The sequence below is a fragment of the Peromyscus maniculatus genome, chromosome 22, assembly GCF_049852395.1.
Source record: "Peromyscus maniculatus bairdii isolate BWxNUB_F1_BW_parent chromosome 22, HU_Pman_BW_mat_3.1, whole genome shotgun sequence".
Lineage (NCBI taxonomy): Eukaryota > Metazoa > Chordata > Mammalia > Rodentia > Cricetidae > Peromyscus > Peromyscus maniculatus.
This window is the reverse complement of record NC_134873.1, coordinates 51,965,622-51,984,819: the sequence shown is the minus strand read 5'-3', so window position 1 is coordinate 51,984,819 and position 19,198 is coordinate 51,965,622. Positions and strand designations below refer to the sequence as shown.

The following is a 19,198-nucleotide window of genomic DNA, read 5'->3' as shown; positions in this document are numbered from 1 at the left end:
CTGTAAAGATGCTGAGAAACTGGTAGGATTGCAAATGGTTACAAAAGTTGGTCAAAACATTAGACAGAACTGTGTGACCTGGCCAGTCTACTGATGTCCAAGACAACTGAAAGCATACCCTACACTAAACCTTGTACACGAATGTTTGTAGCAGGATTACTCTAGTGTCAAAAGTGGAAAAGCAAATGGCCGTTGGTTTTCTGATGTGAGTATACCCACACAATGAAATACTATCTGGCCACAAAAAGGAATGAAGTATTATACATGACGTAATTCTTGCAAGGCTTATCACTTCAGGTGAAAGAGGCCAGTCTCCAAGGCATGCCTGTGTGATCCCATTTATATGAAATGTCTGGAACTGGCAAACCTATAGGAAAAGATTGATCAGCTGCCCATAGGTGAACAGGGCAGTAGGTGAGTATAGAAGAACTGCTGTTAATGGGTAAAGAATTTCTTTCTAGGCTAACGAAAACAGTCCAATATTATATTACAGAGCTCTATAGATGTACTGAAACATTAGCTAACATACTTAGGTGAATTTTATGGTAGTTTATATCTCAATAAAGCTACGCAGTGGTAATTATGCCCTTACTGCTGTGCACTCATCTTGCCCCTTAAAAGTGGTACAATACAGGTTTGGGGCAGTTGTAGAGCCTTGTCTAGCACACAAGGCTCTGTCTGGGTTCAACCCCAGGCACCACACACACCATACACTCTTCTAAAATGACACTCCTATAACTGATAATTTATTTGCTCTTGTGCTTATGTGTGGAGATACAGTATTCTGAAAATATCTTACTAGAATAGCTTGACCTCACAGCTGAGTTACTAATATACCTCAAAGTTACTTATGACTTAATACTGCTGTCACACTGGATGTTCAGCCCGTTTAATCTGCCTTGAAAAGAACAGTGTAACTTGCCTTGGATCTCTCATGTGATCAACTGAAGCTAATGCACAGCTTTAATCTTTGTCATGCTCTAGCCCAGAACAATACACGTGTCTGTATGTGTGTTAGGATAATCCTTTGCTGAGAACAGCAAACAGGATGCAAGTAGACTTATGCATTAATGTTTCATTCCTTCTTGGGTAATGCTTTCCTTCTGTGCTATAAAATACATACAGAGCAAAAGCCCTTTGTTAGGGATGGACATAGGGACAGATAAAACAGACATCAGGCAGGCACAGGGACACAGATTCAGACACATACAACAGACTGTTTACAGCTGGCCAGAACCCATCAGCTAGAGAGAGAAGGAAGACATAGGGAGAGAAATGGAGGACTCGGACTCAGGCTTGCTCCTGGTTTAATTACTCCAAGAGAAATGCTTTGATTTCATTTCTTAATGCAACACTAATGCATATTGGTGACTGAGTCACTAATGCACTTATTACTTGGTGACATGATGCAGAAATCTACTAACGGACACAGACACATCTTTAAACATTTCACCAGTCATTTTTCTGGCTCATGCACAATTTGGGCATGTTTTACAATAAACCAGTTCTTAGCCCTGAATGTGACTTTCCCCCCAGGTTAAAAGAGAAGTAAGTGATTGTGCTCTGAATGGCTAAAACACAGTTTTAGACATCAGAGTTATGTGCTCACAAGGAGCAAAAGAAAGAATCAAAACAAATGGAAGGCCCATGAATCAAAAGCACACAAACAGGCGTGAAACCCGACAGAGTTCTATCTACAACAAGCAAGGCAAACTGCACCTGCCCTAGATTCTAAGCAGTCAACAACTCCACAGCAGACGGAACGGACTAACTACCAATACTACATCTGCAGTTATTTATTACAGCCCTCTCATTCAAGTGCTTTCTACTCACAACTCCAAGAAGTAATAATCACCTTAACTTTAGTGTAAGTCACCAAGACAGTGATTTCACGGCTTCGTAAATATTAGAAAGTAATTTCAGTGGGTTTCAACCAGATCACTTTTTTTAAACATCTGTGTGTGTGGGGGGGCGATTAGGGGGGAGTGCACGTGCCATGGCATGCACGTGGATGTCAGAGGACAACTTTCAGGAGTTGGTTCTTTTGATTCCAGGGACTGAACACGTGCCATCAGGGTTGGTGGCAAGCACCTTACCTGCTGAGTCATTACCTGATTACCTAGCTGTCAATCAGAAACATTTAAAAACTAGGGTTGTGTGTGAGGATATATTTGACACCCACATATCCTTTCATTCAAACTGTGTACTTGTGATTTTCAAACCCATCTAGCCTTACACTTCATTCAGTGCTCAGTAAAGAGTGACTGAGTACACACAAGGGTATTAAGTGTGTTATATATGAGATAAATTTCCCAGATGAGAGCGAAAACACTCAAGAATAATTCAAACATCCCACAACTTCAGATCACTCAGCTCACTTAAAGACCTTACCTGCCTGAGTGTGTTCCGATGGCCACCACTGTACCGCTTGGATGAAAATCTGCACAGTGTCCTGGTTCCTAGAGGAGAAAAGGACAGCCATTGAGGGTTTGGTGGTTTGAATAGGTATGGCCCCACAGACTCATGTGTTTGAGTGCTTGGCCAATAGGGAGTGGCACTATTAGGAGGTGTGGCCTTGTTGGAGGAAGTACATTACTATGGGGGTGGGTTTTGTGGTCTCATATGCTCAAGCTACACCCAGTGTGGAACATAGTTCACTTTCTATTGCCTGTGGATCAAGATATAGAACTCTCAGCTCTTTCTCCAGCGCCATGTCCCACCATGCTGATAATGGACTAAACCTCTGAAACTGTAAGCCAGTCCCAATTAAATGTTATTCTTTCTAAGAGTTGCCATGGTCATGGTGTCTATTCATAGCAATAGAGCACTAAGACAGAGGGTACAGGAGAAAGACTTCCTATATCTAAGGGAACTGTGAAAAAACATCTTTCTAAATAACTTGTTTCCTATAAACATGAAATTCTGGTCGGCTTCACTGTAAGCCAATGAGAAATACTATGTAGATACAACTAGAAAAGGAACTTTGGGACTGACAGGCAAAGGGAAAAGATAATTGGCTTGTGGCCAGTGGAACCATATGGGTAAAACCAAATCCGTTAAGAAATACACGCTGGGTGGTGACGGTACATGATTTTAATCCCAGGACTGGAAAGGCAGAGGCAGAGAAAAACTGGGAGTGTACCTGGCTATCTTGCTTCTTCAACATAGATTCACATTATAACTCGAGACCAAACATTTCCCTCCTACTCTCAGCCCTTCACCAAACCATAAACACAAATTTCAATCAATGCGGAATCCTGTTTCCTTTGCTGCTTTCAACTGCCAGTGGGAGGAGTCTGCACGGGGAATGACCCACTCACATCCACAAGCCTGGTCCATTCCAGCCTGTGCTCCACGGAGTTCCACATGCACACCTGCCTGTCCTGAGCACATGTCAAGAGCAAGTCTTTGAAGGGATGTGTTGCGAGGCCCCAGAGTTCATCTGTATGACCCTGAAAATGAAAAACTTTGACATAAGAACCAAAAGGTGTCACCAAAAATTACCGCAGAAACTGCTGGCCTCACATAGCTTACCTGCACTTCTATTTGGAAGCCATCGTTAAATGTGCCCCGTAAAATGAAGTTTCGTGATGTACCTACTAAAAATTGTTCTGCCTTTCCTTCAGCAACAGCCCTAATTGTGCCGTACTGATCAGGAACCTGGAACAAATGAATGTGCAAAGTTACCATAAACAGAGTAACATTCAATAATTACCACCTGAATAGTGCTGTGCTCACAGCTGTATGCAGTTACCGGGTAATAAAGACAAGACTCTAAATCTGAAACAGTGCGCTAGTCTCATCATATTGTAATTTAATGTTCAATTACATCTTATTACATAGGAGTTATAATGTATTATTATCAACATTCTTTGCCTCATTTATAGTAATTATCTTTGCAGTACAGGGTCTCCCACATACTACACAAGCTTCTCACAGTGATCTCATTTCTAGCCCACTTCAGTAAAATTTAGATTTATATTCTGTATGATTCCAAGAGTTAAGGGTTACAAGTATGGGGGAAGAGGAGTAAGTTCTATTGGAGCTCATGAAGTATATGGCTTGGGTTTTGTTTTATGTTCTTCTGGGTAGTCATTCTTGGTTGTCACAAGGACTAAAACAGAAATATCTCAGTAAATCAAAAAACACAGCTGGCCTTTTTATCTGTAGACCCTGCAAGCAAGGACTAAATCAACTATGGGTAGGAAATACTGGAGTGAAAAAAACCTGTCTGTACTGAATATGCACCACACCCCTCATTAGCTCCTCAACAACCCAGTAAAACATTTTGATAACATTCACACTGCATCAGACACAGTAAGCAATATATAGATGATTAAAGTGTACACAGAAATATTGGACTGCATTATGTAAGGGACTCGAGCACCCACAGCTTTCTAGAATCCACAGGAGATCAGAAACTACTCCCTTATACATATGAGAGGATGACTGCATTGTCAAGTATTTGAAAGGCCACTCATAGACTTCTCTCTGAGATCTGTTTCACTTATGCACTATGTGGTATCATCTCAGTGACCTTTACACCACTGACTGCAGAATGACTCTGATATGTGCATATCATGAAGGGCTCCAAGATGCCTCTGCTCACAGTGTCTGCCTAGCCTATGTCAGGCCCTGAGTTCAGTGGCTTGCACGGCAAAATGAACAATAAAGCCCCCAAACTCCAAATGGCTTTGTTTAAAAGAGACTACTCTGTGCTGTAACAAACTCTCTGCTCTGGGGAAAGGGAAGGAATGGTAAGAACATGGATCAGTTTCCCAGAAAAGCTATCTCAAAATGGGACAGAGGGCACGAGCAGAGGGTCTACTACTTTAAGATTGTTAGCGTTTGTCAGCCTTACCTCGATTTCTCTCTCAGGGTTCAGATCATGATCCCACAGAATTATTTTTCTGTCTTTCCCTCCTCCAGTTAATAGCATCCCGTTTCGCATCTGACAAAGTGTAAACACACTGCCATCGTGAGCTTTGATTTGTCTGCTGATCTGATAGACACCTGATACGGTAATGGGAAAATAAAAATACTAGTTATAACATGATGTATTAAGACTTTGTCTTTCTGGAAAAAAGCTTCAGCAGAGCCACAGGGTGAATGAATACTCAGGCGTCCACAGCTTCATAATCAAAAGCCAATCCTCAGCAAGTTATTAAAACATGGCATGTGGAGAAGCTTAAGACTGAAAAGAGTCCTTCCCATTTACATCGATGTTTATGTGCTCTAATATTACTTTCTTACAGAAAAGTAAGCTGCTAAAATAGTGATGACTGTGCGGACAAAGGGCATCAAGTGAGAGGTCTGTGCACTGTGAGGGTGTGCCACTCTTCTGACTCAGCAAGGGCACAAGCACCAGCAATCTAAGAATGAAGCTGTGACCAGGACCCATGGCTCCCACCTCAATGTCCCTGGAGCTTTGCAAAAAAAAAAAAAAAAAAAAAAAAAAAAAAAGCCTTTGTTAGCTCAGTACGTAACAATCACTAATAAACACTGAGTTACTCCTTTTAATCTGTTGAGAAACAGGGGCTAGAATGAAATTATACCACCCAAACCTCATCCAGATAATGCCCATAATGCTGATTCAGAGGTCTCTAGCACCAAGTGAGACCAGTGAAGTAAGAGAGCAGCTTTTGGAAGACAATGCCTTCAAGAATTAGTTACCACGTTCACAATGGAAGCCAGGGCCCTGTTTAAAAATGACTATAGTCAACAAATAGCCTTAGATCTTGTGGGAAAACGGAGAATAAAAGTTTTAAAAACCATTCATTTTCTAAAATTAAATAGCAACTGATGAATGGATAAGCAAAACATGGGTATGCCTATATAACTGAATATTATGTCAAAAAAGGAGGTAATAAAGCATGCCTTAACACAATGAACCTGGAAAACATGTTAAGTAAAATAAAAGAAGCCAGTTATAGACAGGCATGGAAGTGTACATCTATCATCCCAGGACAGAGCTGCTGAGTTTGAGGTCAGCCTGGGCTACACAGTGCATTCTGGACCAGTCTGGGCTACATAGTGAAGTGTGTTTAAAAACAAAAAACAAAAAACAAAAAAAGAGACTGACTAGCTCTACAAAGTCACATATTTCACTCTATTCCAATAAACTCCCCAGACTAGAGATACCCAGAGAGACAAGAGTGGCCACTGACTGGTGCAGGGCTCCTTTTTGGGAGATGACCACAGGTGCCCAACTCTGGATCTAGTCAACGTTCCTGAGTATACTCATTAAAGGAGCACACTGTACGCCATGAGAACTATGCGTCAACAAGGCTCTTACTCAGCTGTTTGTTAACTCATTTTTCTGCTGGACCTGTCAATAAGTTTGTAAAATTTGATAAAATGAACAAGGCTTTGGCATTCTTAAAAAATGTTTAGCCAGAGCTGATTCTGAAAACTGTTCTCAGTGTATTAGTGATACAAATATGTAAGTGGATGGCATGCCCAGAGAAAAACAAGGACTGTCTACTTGGATCAATTGCCTCTACCTAAAAGTACTTCACAATATGTTCAGTGGATGTCTGTCCTCACAATTTATCTATCTTTGCTCTAATTGCATCTAGGTACCCAGAGAGACAGCGCACCTGAAAAATGTGAATTTTCTGAGCACTGCTGACTCCTTTAGGTCAGCAACAGAGAGAGTGAATGCTGTGAGCAGCCACACATCTTAGGTCTCCTTCCTTGTATGTGCAGTCTGAAAGCACCACATAAGAAATTACAAAAATAGCCAGACACGATGGCTGCACACGCCTTTAGTCCCAGCACCAGGGAGGCAGAGGCAGGAGGATCTCGAGTTCAAGGCCAGCCTGGTCTACAGAATGAGTTCCAGGACAGCCAGGGCTACACTGAGAAACCCTGTCTTGAAACATACACAGAGAGAGAGAGAAACAGAAAAGGAGAGGGGGAGGAAGAGAGACTGATTGATTACAAAAATAGCTGGGCATGATAATGCATACTTTCACTCCCTGCATTTGGAAGGTAGAGGCCATGGATCCCCATGTGAGACCCTGTGTAACAACAACAACAAACCATAAAAAGTAGGTGTAGAGTTTCATGGTTTCCCATGAAGAATGCAGGAAAGTAAAAATCAAGGTTTTCTGTTATTAATTCAGCCTCCCTATTTCTAAACACATCAAAAGGCCTCCCCAAACATGTATGATCCTCTCAAAAGGATGGACATTAGAAGACAGAAAGCAGAACAGCTGCTTCAAGAGACAAAAACCTTCACACTGTGACCACTGACTCACTTCCTTTCATGCTGAGAATGTTGTTGTCACAAAGCCCAAATAATAACTACGTTAAAATTTTTCAGTGTTTCAAATTCAAGCAAACTCTAAGTTTCTTTTATAAACAAGACACTACACTTCACAATCTCTCTCTTATGGACCTGCATTTTTGATGGTCTAGTTTAGATCAAATATTTAAAATATTTGCTGAGAAAAATTGCTCTTTGAGTTTAAAAACTTCCCGTCTAGGTCTAATTCTCCAGCCACTCGACCCAAGCTCCCGAGCAGGCCCTTCCATTTAGTTCATCTCTAGGAGAGCAGTTCCCCTCCCTGACAACGAAGACGCCTAGAGGGTCTTCCCACTTCTCAGGAGCCGGACAGACGACAGAGGGACGCACATTTTAAAGCCTTTTCTTCTCTGTGTGTGTGTGTGTCCCCGTGTGTGTCCACGCAAGCTCACATGTGTGGAAAGAACGGTAGGGCTGCTCCTAGCAGGGCTGGGAAGAGGGCTACAGTTAGGAACAGAGAAGGGAACAAAACGCTGGGTTATTCGTTCATTTCCCCCTTTCCCTGTGTCCTACCTGAAAGTGTGACCAGGTGTTCTGCTCAGATAGCCGAGTACTGGCCCAGGGGAGAGCAAACCTTTGTATTTTAGATCAGTAGGTACCATGTGTGCTTGTGAGTGCTCACTCTCTCTCATATTACACTTCTGGAGGGAAAAGTTCTCTATCATATGCAGATTATATATGCCTAACACACAGTTTCATTAGAAAGGATCTCATGAACAGGTATGCTGGTAATGCTCACATTACTCTAGTGTGGACTTTCTCTCCTGGTCAGGTAAGGGTGAGAATTATGCAGCGCAATTAACACAGGAATAATATACCTTTAGGTCCTTTCCCAGGTGGGGGCTCTACGGTAGTTTTGCTCCAGATAAGCAGGATTCCACCTGAGTCTCCCGTGAGGACATCTCCATTCCCCAAGAATGCTAAACACTGAACGAATTTTGGTTTTTCATATTTCTACAATAAAATGAGAATTTTCAGTTTTCTCTTTGGCCTGGTGATTTTATGCTTATCTAACAACAAGAAAAGATTAGCATCATTCATTCATTCATTCATTCATTCATTCATACACACACACACACACACACACACACACACACACACACACACACACACACACACACATCCAATGATGTTACAACATTCTGATCCTTACCCCAAAAATTCCCTGTTTTCTTGTTAGTGAATTGCCACTCCAGGTCCAGAAAAAAATATGAGATTTACCACAGGTTATTATAGTATTTGCATCTGTTGGGTGGAATTCCACAGCCAAAACAACTTCATTTGTTGTCTGTGAAAAAAATGACACTTTTAGAGAAATATATATTCTTTCTGCTATCAAAATTCAATTATAGTTCCTTACAAAGACAGGGAAAATATTTTAGGAAATGCTTTTTCTTCTAAGATTTATTTTCCTAAATTCCCCATCCCCCAAGACAGGGTTTCTCTATGTAGCCCTAGCTGTCCTGGAACTCACTCTGTAGACCATGCTGGCCTCGAACTCAAGCCTCTGCCTCATGAGCACTAGGATTAAAGGCATGTGCCACCACTACCTGGCTTCCTAAAAAAATTTTTTTAAGAACAGACTTTTAGAATCAAGACTTAAGTTTGATGTCCTTATACCATTCTATCAATTCTTATGCTGTTTATTTTTAAGAAGTCTGTAAGAATTCCAGCACACTTCTAACCTATTCGGGAAAGCACACTCCAACTGTACGATGCAAGGGCAATGTCTATTGTCTTAAAGCGCATACCAGCAGAGCCAGAAACAGACCAGGCCCCTTTCTAGTTACCTCACTTCTGCCTGCAAGGAGGACATCAAAGCACAGGAGCTGTTCCACTTCAGTGGAGTGGCAAGTGGTGTTCTCTTTCCTTGTTTACAGTATTTTTCAATATTGTATTGTGAGATCCATTCATGGTCAGTACTAAATGCTATAAAATAGTCCTTGGAAAAGGGGGATAAAGGATGACTTCTCCTGCAGCTGGGACTAGGGTAGTTCCTTTTTTTTTTTTTAACAGTTACTGTAAACAGCACTGTAATCCGCACTCTAGTGAGTGTATCAGTCTATTTACGTTGGGTTTATACTCTGGAGAAAACCAGGCTTGGTCAGCAAGCAGGTCTATGTTCAGCCCTAAGAGGCAATGCCAAACAGTTCTCCAAAATGGCTATACCAAGTCACCCACGCAGCAGCAGCTCCACACTGAACTTTAAACTTACACCAAGTATAGTTATTATCAGACACTCAGGTCTTTATGACTTAAGCAGAGAGAGCCCCCTGTTAGAATGCCATAAGGTCAATACACAGGGAGAAAAATGGTGGAGAGAAGGCCAGGGATCTAGTCCTAGAACCAAGTCATTCCTGGCAAAATGCCTCTGTTCTTTTCTACAAAGGCTTTCCTTTCTGCTCTAAATAGGAATAAATACCCTGAAGTTAAGCTTTACTTACTTTACAATTAGCTATTCTGGAAATGGACATTTAGGAGAATTTGGGGAATCTGTATGAGAAAGAAATGGAAGAGACAAGTATGAAACCCCGGTGTCTCAGATGAATACGGCGTCCACATTGGGAGGCAATATTGGATTCATAGACGATGTCTGGGAAGACTGGGATGAAGGTACACAGTCAGACTCTGCAATAGAGCTCTGTACTAGCAACAAATCCTGGAAGGGTGACCCAGCCCTCACCTGGTAGACCTTACTACAAAAGAGGAAGATCTACATGTTTCAGGGATTGCACTATCCTCTAGCACTTAGAAATTCTACAATCCCTCTAAATGCTACAGCACTTCCTATAGTCATTATATAAAACCCTGTGTTTTTATATATGACCTTCAGTCATATATAAAAGAATGTTCTTAAGTAAAACTTTCCTCTAGACTGCTAAAACCTTAGAGGCTGATTGAAATGTCAAGTTCACTAATAGGTAGTAGCCAGGCAGAGTGCTCAGTCCATCTACTATAAATATTTCAGTAGCATGGTGTTTTCTGAAATATGAAACTGCTCCAAGTCGACTATTTTATCTAACTATAGTGTTAGATAAAATATCACAATATCACAGATTCCTAATAAATTGGAAAAACTGATGAATAAGAACTGTGAGTTTATTCTTATAATCTGGATACGCATATACTATAAATCCAAATGTCTGTCAAATAATGGACTCTAAAAGACAATATCCAAAACTTATTTTGATTTACCTTTATCTCTGCTACTTTTGATTTTTTCTGCCAGTCCCACACAGTAAGCATATGTTCATTGGAGTCATCAATAACACATAAATGAGCACCTGAATCCTAAATAAAAGTAAATTTGAAGGGAAAAAGGTCATTATTAAAACTACTACTAGTGAAATAATGAAAAATTTTAAACTCCTCTGAGACACAACTGAATGTACTAGTTACAAAAACCATGCTGTTTTATAAATACAGACATTCCTTGACTTTTTTCTTCTATCTGGTTTTGCTCCGGAGCCGATATCCACTTGCCAGTTGGACCCTGGCCACCATCAGGCCACAGCCACTGACTCTGAGGCTCTCCTAGTCCTCCACACTGTCTTAGGCTTACTTCTTGCTGTTAGAAAACACATATTCTCCATGCAGAAGAAATAGAAGTAATTCCATGCACTTTCAACTGGTGAATTTTTGATAGTTTTTTGTTTGTTTGTTTGTTTTTTGAGACAGGGTTTCTCTGTGTAATTTTGGTGCCTCTCCTGGATCTCGCTCTGTAGACCAGGCTAGCCTTGAACTCACAGAGGTCCGCCTGCCTCTGCCTCCCAAGTGCTGGCCACCACTGCCCGGCTGAACTTTTGACAGTTTGATGGAATATACTAAAATTAAATGCTGTTTTAAAGTTCGCTGGTTTCCGTTTTGTGGCATATTTGGTTTACAGTAACATGAATAAATGAGATAAATGAAAATAAGTATTTTTCTATCTCACTTTTCTGAAACACCTTTGTTCACACAGATATATACATTTAAGAGAGGGAATTGTGGACGGTGTCAAACAATTTACTTCTAGTAGCAGCTGTGGCTGTGCCTCCCAATGTCTCCGGAACAAAGAAAGTGAAGATGGGAAGCAGCAGCTGCCCCTGTTCTCTTCCTTCTCTCTCTATTGAGTTGACTGGGTGCCTTAAGGAGAGCTATTCACTCACTCCTGCTCCCTGTTTTATTCTGGTAGATTCCCTTCCTGGCCTGTCAGTCTTGCCATTCACTGCCTTCAAACAAGCAAAGCTGGGAATCCAACTCAGTCTTCTGCTTTAAAAATGTCTCCTTTCTCATGACCGAAAAACTCCCTGTAAGTCAGAATACAGTGGCTGACAGGTAAGAACGGAAGAGATAATATGAATAGCTAAACACATTCTGAAGTATAAATGAAGCCCAGCAAAATCTAGAGGGGTGTACTTGAAAACCTAAAATATGACTGTGAAAATATAGGAGGTTTTTTTTTTTTTTTTTTTTTTACAAACTTTATAAATGTAACCACTAATTCAAGGAAAAGTAAAATGTTCAGATGAAGAACACCTTACTTTCCTCTCATAAGAAACCCTCAAAGCTTACATGACATTGCTACACACAATCAAAATAAAAGTTTTAACAGATGGCTGTGAGCCACCACGTGGGTCCTGGGGACTGAACTCAGGTCCTCTGCAAGAGCAGCAAGTACTCTCAACCGCCAAACCACTCTCCAGCTCACTACACGTAAAATTAAACTAATACTAGCATCAATTCAGCACTCAGAAAATTCGTGAATTTAGAGAATACAAAGGTCTGACCGTTTCCTTGCTCTCATGTGACACCAAGAGAAAAATATTTTATAGAAATGAAGTGTCCTCTAAATTTCCTAATAAGATGGATGTCTCCTATTATTCAAATTGAAATTAAAATGCATCTTATTGCTTATTTCAAACTGTACCACACTATGTCTTTATTCCTCTACCCATTTTCCACCACTACGCTGGTATCCTATCTCAGGACAAAGGAATGTTTAAATGAGACTGACTCCCACAGGCACACAGGTTTGAATGCTTAAGTCACCAGGGAGTGGCACTATTTGGAAGGATTAGGAGGTGTGGCCTTCTTGAAGGAAGTGTGTTACTGGGGGTGAGCTCTGAGGTTTCAGAAGCCCAGGCCAAGACCAGAGTCTCTTTCTTTCTCCTGCCTGCAGAACTCTTGGCTACCATGTCTGCCTGTGTGCCTCCACACTTTCTGCCATGCAGAATGGACTAAACCTCTGAAACTGTAAGCAAGCCCCAATTAAACATTTTTTTTTTTTAAAATAAAAGTTGTTGTGGTCATGGTATGTCTTCACAGCAGAACAATGACTAAGACAAATTAAATATAAATAAATGTAGTATCATGATCCTACCTAAATCAATTTATTTAATTTTATGTGCATCTGTGTGACGGTGTCAGACCCCCTGGAACTGGAGTTACAGACAGTTGTGAGCTGCCATGTGGATGCTGGGAATTGAACCTGGGTCCTCTGGAGGAGCAGCCATCTCTCCAGCCAGGATCCTACCTAAATCAAATTTAGTACTTAAATTACAATACTACTTAATAATAGCTAGCATCTCATTTTTAGATGGATACAAGATTATACACAAAACAAACAGGCTGAGCTTGCTTACTTTAAAATATAACTGTGACTTACTGCTTTTGAAAAATCCAGGCATCCTACTCCACGCTCAAAAGTTCCAAGTCCAATGACATGCAGTGTGGAAAGGCTTACTGAATCCCACACCCTGACATGGGGTTGCAGAGGCTGCAAAACACAAGATAGACCTAGCATACTTAGGTGGGTGCAGACATGTGCACCACTCCACAGCATAGACATGTGCACCACTGCACACAGCATAGACGTGTGCACTACTGCACACAGTAGACATGTGCACTACTACCAAGAGTAGATATGTGCTTTGATACAGGGTTTCTCTCTGTAGCCCTGGCTGCCCTGGAACTCACTATGCAGACCAGGCTGGTCTCGAACTCAAGAGATCTACCTGACTTTGCTCCTAAGTACTGGGATTAAAGGTGTGCGGCACCACACCTAGCCCAATTTGCCACCTTAGTAAGACAAAAACTACAAAATTTAGACATGCCTCCAAACAATCTTGATTAGGAACTTTCCCCCCTAATACTATGGAAACAAGAGTGATCATAGCAGCAAATATTTGTATATTTAGTGTCACACAATACCATAATCTGCAACTCTCACTCTGGAGATAAGGAGACAGACACAGAGATTGTAACTCTCTTTTACAGCTCCTAAAAGGTGGAGCTAGACTCTGATTCCAATATGCTCTGGGTACTTTGCTTTTTTTGAGACAGGATCTTACAATTTTATCCAGGCTGATCTCAACCTCTTAAACTCAAGCAGTCCTCTTGCTTGAGACCACCAAGAAAGAGGTACTACAGGTGTGAGTGACCATCATCCCTGATACTTCGCTTTTAGTATTACCTTTATTCTTGATGTAAGGTACCTTAAAACAAAACAACAACAACAACAAAAGTGAACTGTCTACTAAGCTCTATGGAAAGAATCCTTAAAGAATACAGACCTGGAGGGCTCTTCAGCACCATCCGATACAACCCTCCCACTTTATAGAAACTGAACCCAGAGAACATCACGGACATATGCTAGTCATCATCAATTCACTATCTCACAAGTAAGAGATGTTTATAAAACAATCCAGTGAAATCAGAGTAACTGAAACTGAAAACTGAAAGATACCAGCTGTCCTCCTAACAGAAAACCAAAGGGCCAACAACTAGGAGGAACTCGGTTTACCAAGTTAACCTCTGACAAGCAAGAGCCCTTCCATCTGCATGTGTAGACAGTTTCCTAGAGAGAATACTTATTATTCAGAAGGAAACCGTAGTTTGAATCCTGCATTTTAAGACCTCCTTGCAGTCTATCGTTTCCCCCAATACTAAAGATTCTTTCATACAGTTCAGTGAGTAGGACAAGGAGCAGTGGCTGAGTCCGTCATCTAATGGCAGCAGCAGGAGACACATGAAACTGGCTGCTTACCCTGCCATCCTTGTCCACTCCAGCTATCTGTCCAGTCGCGATCCTAATCTTGTCAGGATGTACAGCCAGGCTAAAAAGCAGTAGCAACAATAATTTTAAATACAGAAACAGGAAACAGCATAGATGTACCTTTGTATCAGTATCTTTTCAAGCAAACAGTTTTCAGTCTTAAAAACACACCTGACCTATTTATTTTTATTAGTAAATTAAGCAAATTTCTATTTTTCTTTATTAATCTTGTAAATGAACACTCAACTCATAGAAAATATTTATTCATAATTTGGTCTAGTAAAAATGGTAATCATTTTCACCTGTTCAAATTCCTTTTTAGTTGCTCTACTTACAGTCATGTTTACATGGTTTGATGAAGTGAAGTATGGCCCAGGGTAATTTTCATCTACTAAAATGTAAGCATAGCTTCATCTTTACATAATCCTTACACACTATCTAACAGTAACTCTTTAGTATTATAGCAACAAACAAAAAGTAGTATTAAATATCTTCTAATATAATTCTACCGACCTATAGCTAGTTCTTAATGTTAAGCTTTTATAAATCTAACCCAGGGCAATGAGTGATATACGAAAATGGAAAATACTGTAGCAATTGTATTCCAACAGATCACGGTACACACAAGATTAACCACAAAATCTGTGTGTGCATACGGCTGTGTAGGTGTGCAAGCCTTCCTGTGGAGGCCAGAGGACCATGTTGGGTGTCTTCCTCTATCACTCTCAACCTCATTCAATATTTGCAATTTAAATTTTTATTTTGTTTTATTGTGTGCATAAGTCTGTGCATGTGTGTGTATGTAAGCACACAAATGCTGTGGAGATCAGAGAACAACTTGTGGGAGTCAGTTTTCTTCTCCAACCACGTGGATCACATTGTCCGGTTCCGTGGCAAGTGCCTTTGTTGAGCTATCTCAATAGCCCAATCATAGCTGAAAGTTTTTCTGTGTCCCACCTGGTCCACAGCCGCTCAGACCCAAGTACACAGAGGCTTATGTTAATTAAAACTGCTAGGCCATTAGCACAGGCTAACTACTGACTAGCTCTTACACTTAAACTCAGCCCATTTTTGTTTATCTGTATGTCGCCATGTGTTCCGTGGCTTTACTTGTGTGCTATTACATGTTGTTCCATGGATGGTGGGCTGGCATTGCCTGACTCAGCCTTTCAGCCTTCCCAGAATTTTTCTTGTCTGTTTATCTCACCTATACTTCCTGTCTGCTTACTGGCCAATCAGCTTTTTCTTTATCAACCAATCAGAACAACACATTCACAGAATACAGAACATCCCACAGCACCAATATTCAATTAAAAAATATATATATATATATTTATTTATATGTGGGATGGTGTGTGTGTGTGTGTGTGTGTGTGTGTGTGTGTGTCAGTGTGTATGTGTGTCACATTCGCCATTACTCACTGAACTAACTCACTGCCTACCCCACCTTATTTTTCAAGACAGGGTGGAGTCTGTCACTGAACCTGGAGCTTGGTGTTTTGGCTGGACTGGCTGGATAGCCAGTCTGAGATCTGTCTGTCTCCATCCTACAGCACTGGAGTCACAGACAGTGCAAGGGATTATAACTCAGGGCCCATGTTTGCATAGCAAACTGTAACCACTGAACCATTTCTCTAGTCCTTGTTTACAAAAATCACTGTCCCCGTACCTCTCCAGAAGGAGATACATGGTATATCCATACTATTGCATATTCCATCGACATGAATTATGTTTGTGTATGGGGCGAGGGCATGAGAGGTCAGAGGCAGACTGTAGCTGTTACTGTTCTCTACCATACGGGTTCTGGGGTGGAGCTCAGCTTGTCATCTGGTTCACTTGCTAGGCCATCTTATAATCAAGGAGTCACCTCAACTGGAAAGAATTTGTGTTTCCTGCTATATATTGCTAATTATTTTCCAGAAGAATTTTATTAATTTGTCACATACATGAGATTAAAAATGTTCTAAAGTTCTATAACTTTTCCATATTAAGAATTATATCTTTTGAAATGTTTCAATAACTTGGCATAAATGGTATCAGGTTTTCATTTCTAAGGAGGCTAGATTTTAACAATACTTCTCTAATTTCTTTTCTTCTTAAACAGTTTATATCCTGCATCTAGTCATTAAAACTAAAACTCTAAGGGCTGGAAATGGCTCAGGGTTAAGAGCACTGGCTGCTCTTCCAGAGGACCTGGATTCAATTCCCAACACCTACATGGCAGCTCACAATTGTCTGTAACTCCAGCTCCAGAGGATCCAACACATTCATACAGACATACATGCAGGCAAAACACCAATGCACATAAAATAAAAATAAATATAAGTCATTAAACAATAAAACTCTATTACATTAACATTTTGCTGTATTTAACACTGCTCTTTCTTTTCAAACAAAAAATTTAAGTTATAATTTCTGCACTAGGTAATAATAAATTTGCATGGCTCTGGTATTAAGATATTTAAAAAGTACTGAAAAAGTCTTTTTCCTCCCTGCGCCAATTGTTAAGCTGGTCTCTACCTTTCCTTTCCCCAGCCTCTGACAAAGCTTCAGGGTAACCTCGACAGCTTCTTTTAATTTGGAACTGCAGGAAATACTTTACATATGCAGAAGCCAAAATAGTATGTTGCACCACCTTTTCCCCCACACGAGTGAGAAAACACACACTTGCCTGCTTTTTAACAGTGGTTCTCCTTTCCAGTTTCTGCTGTTGACAAGATAGGGTCTCACTGCTGCATTAACTACCATGCTCTGACCTCCATAAACACGGTAACTAGTACCCAGCCGGGAGAGGAGAGCAGCTTCTAACGCTTACACGTGTAACACTGCACAAATTCGGTGCACATTTAATCTTGCAAGTATAAAGTGTTTTTATCTTTTCTAAAGGCTGAATATCATCTATGTACTATCCTAGCATTCACACAAGAGAAAATTTTATCTACTTGTCAGGACAGTATAAGCTAAGCTTTTTAATGTGACAAAACAATGGATTCTAGTAACAAATGATGGAATTTAACTAAAGAATAGCAACATTCATTGAGTAAATCCAAGCCTAAGCATTTCAAGAGTTCTGCTGTTATAGTTTGACACCACACAGGATACTTAGGATCCAATTCAGCTTATGGCTTCTCTCCCTCTGAAAGGAAAACGTGAGGTCCAAAATTTATCATGCAGAAAAACCCTCAATAAATACTAAGTAATGAATGAGAAACTACTTCCAGAAATTCATGAAGCCCAGTCTTTCTACATGGATTTCACGACAGGCCAGATAGAAAGGCACAGACTGAGGCAGCAGAAGGAGATTTAGAGCAGTGTATTTATCGCTACTGATTCCATTCAGTACTTTGAAAAATGTGATCTTTTTATTTTAAAAAATATATTCCATAGACTAAATAACATCTTTACTTATATCCTAAGCTTTCTGATGGTAAACGTTCAGTACAATTCAAATAATAATTATAATAACAACAATAACAACAACGATTATGATGAAAGCAGGCAAACAAAATTGGCAAATGGGAACTGATACCAACCATTTCACACAGTCTGTATGACCCAGGTAGTGTCGCTGAGTCCTTTCCTCGTAATTAAACAGTACCACTACTGATGCAATGAAATAAACTATCTCCCCCGTAGGAAGCAGGTACACATTTGCTCGACAGTCCTTTCCTCGATAACCGTATCTTAAACAAAAGGTCAAGGCTTTAAAGCAAATACTCAAGGGTGTTTAGGGAGCCACGGATGCACAATGAAGAGATAACTGGATCAGAGCCACGATACTCACGTGCCCTTTGCTGCCCAACCCTAAGTCTTTTACTGCATGTGTCTATAGACAGATACACTCTGAGTTCCTACTAGGCACCACGCACAGTGCTAAACATACAGCTCTGAACAGATCAGATGTGGGCCTGTGTGACGGTATGCTAGGAGGAAACACACATGGAGACCCTACTTAAGAGGGGGGGGGGGAGAGAGACAGAGACCGAGACCGAGACCTAAGGCTTACCCAGACGGGAACGTGTATGCTGGGCCTAACAGGATGAATAAGGCTAGTCAAATATTTGCTACACAGAATGGCAATCAAAACCTGTGCCAAATGCTGGTGAGCTTCTCCAGGCTAATTTAACTTTGCCCAATGTAAGGAATCTGGAGTGTGGGGAGGGGAGCATAGAAGAACAGAGAGAACAGAGTTTACACAACAAGTCTCCTTCTGTTTCACTGAGTTTCTTAGAGGCTGTAAATGAGACTTTCCAGGCAGAATCAGGAAACGTCAGTATTCAACTATTGTGTGTGTGTAAGCCTGGCAGAGAAGCAGTCAATTGCAGAGTTACAATCACCCTTGCTAATCTGAGTTCTTACAATAATTCAAATAGTCATGCAGTGGTACATGTTTGTAATCCCAGCACTTGGGAAGTTGAGTCAGGAAGACTCTTGTGACATTAAAGCCACCCCAGGCTACACAGTGAGTACAAGGTTGGGTAGGGAGACATAGCAAGACCCCATGACTCAAAACAAACAAACAAACAAATAAACAAACAAAAGGTCTCATCATGTACCATACGACACATCATTTCCCGGGTTACAAAATGCCAACTCAGTGTTGAAAATTCCCCGGCAGCCCTGGGAGGCAGGTTACCTCTGCTGTATCTAAGAACAGGAAGGTCCAAAGGGGCAAGTGCAGAGCCAGCACACAGACACTGCCCTTCCAACCCCAGGCAGGAACCTTCCTCTGCATCCCCACTACTTGCTACTGCAGAACTCTCTGGACAGGAGGGAACGCTGACGTCCTGTCTCCATTAAATGCCGGGGATTTAAATCACTATTAGCAAAACAGAGCTGACATGTTTGAGAGA

At 40.9% G+C, this 19,198-nt stretch overlaps 1 protein-coding gene across 12 annotated transcripts in view; it reads right to left on the bottom strand.

Annotated features, from left to right (window-relative positions):
• Eml4 (EMAP like 4) overlaps positions 1-19,198 on the bottom strand; it is a 132,209-nt gene that overhangs the window by 19,096 nt on the left and 93,915 nt on the right. For all 12 annotated transcript variants that reach the window (XR_013046958.1, XR_013046961.1, XR_013046960.1 and 9 more), the window contains 10 exons: positions 17,879-18,028; positions 14,337-14,406; positions 12,957-13,067; positions 10,505-10,600; positions 8,463-8,597; positions 8,128-8,263; positions 4,862-5,013; positions 3,535-3,660; positions 3,321-3,452; positions 2,392-2,459 (listed from right to left, as the gene is read on the bottom strand). Coding sequence is in view for 8 of the 12 variants with exons in the window: in XM_016008819.3 (XP_015864305.1) it covers positions 2,392-2,459; positions 3,321-3,452; positions 3,535-3,660; positions 4,862-5,013; positions 8,128-8,263; positions 8,463-8,597; positions 10,505-10,600; positions 12,957-13,067; positions 14,337-14,406; positions 17,879-18,028 (1,176 nt within the window). In the remaining 4 variants the exon portion in view is untranslated. The remainder of the gene's footprint in view (positions 1-2,391; positions 2,460-3,320; positions 3,453-3,534; positions 3,661-4,861; positions 5,014-8,127; positions 8,264-8,462; positions 8,598-10,504; positions 10,601-12,956; positions 13,068-14,336; positions 14,407-17,878; positions 18,029-19,198) is intronic.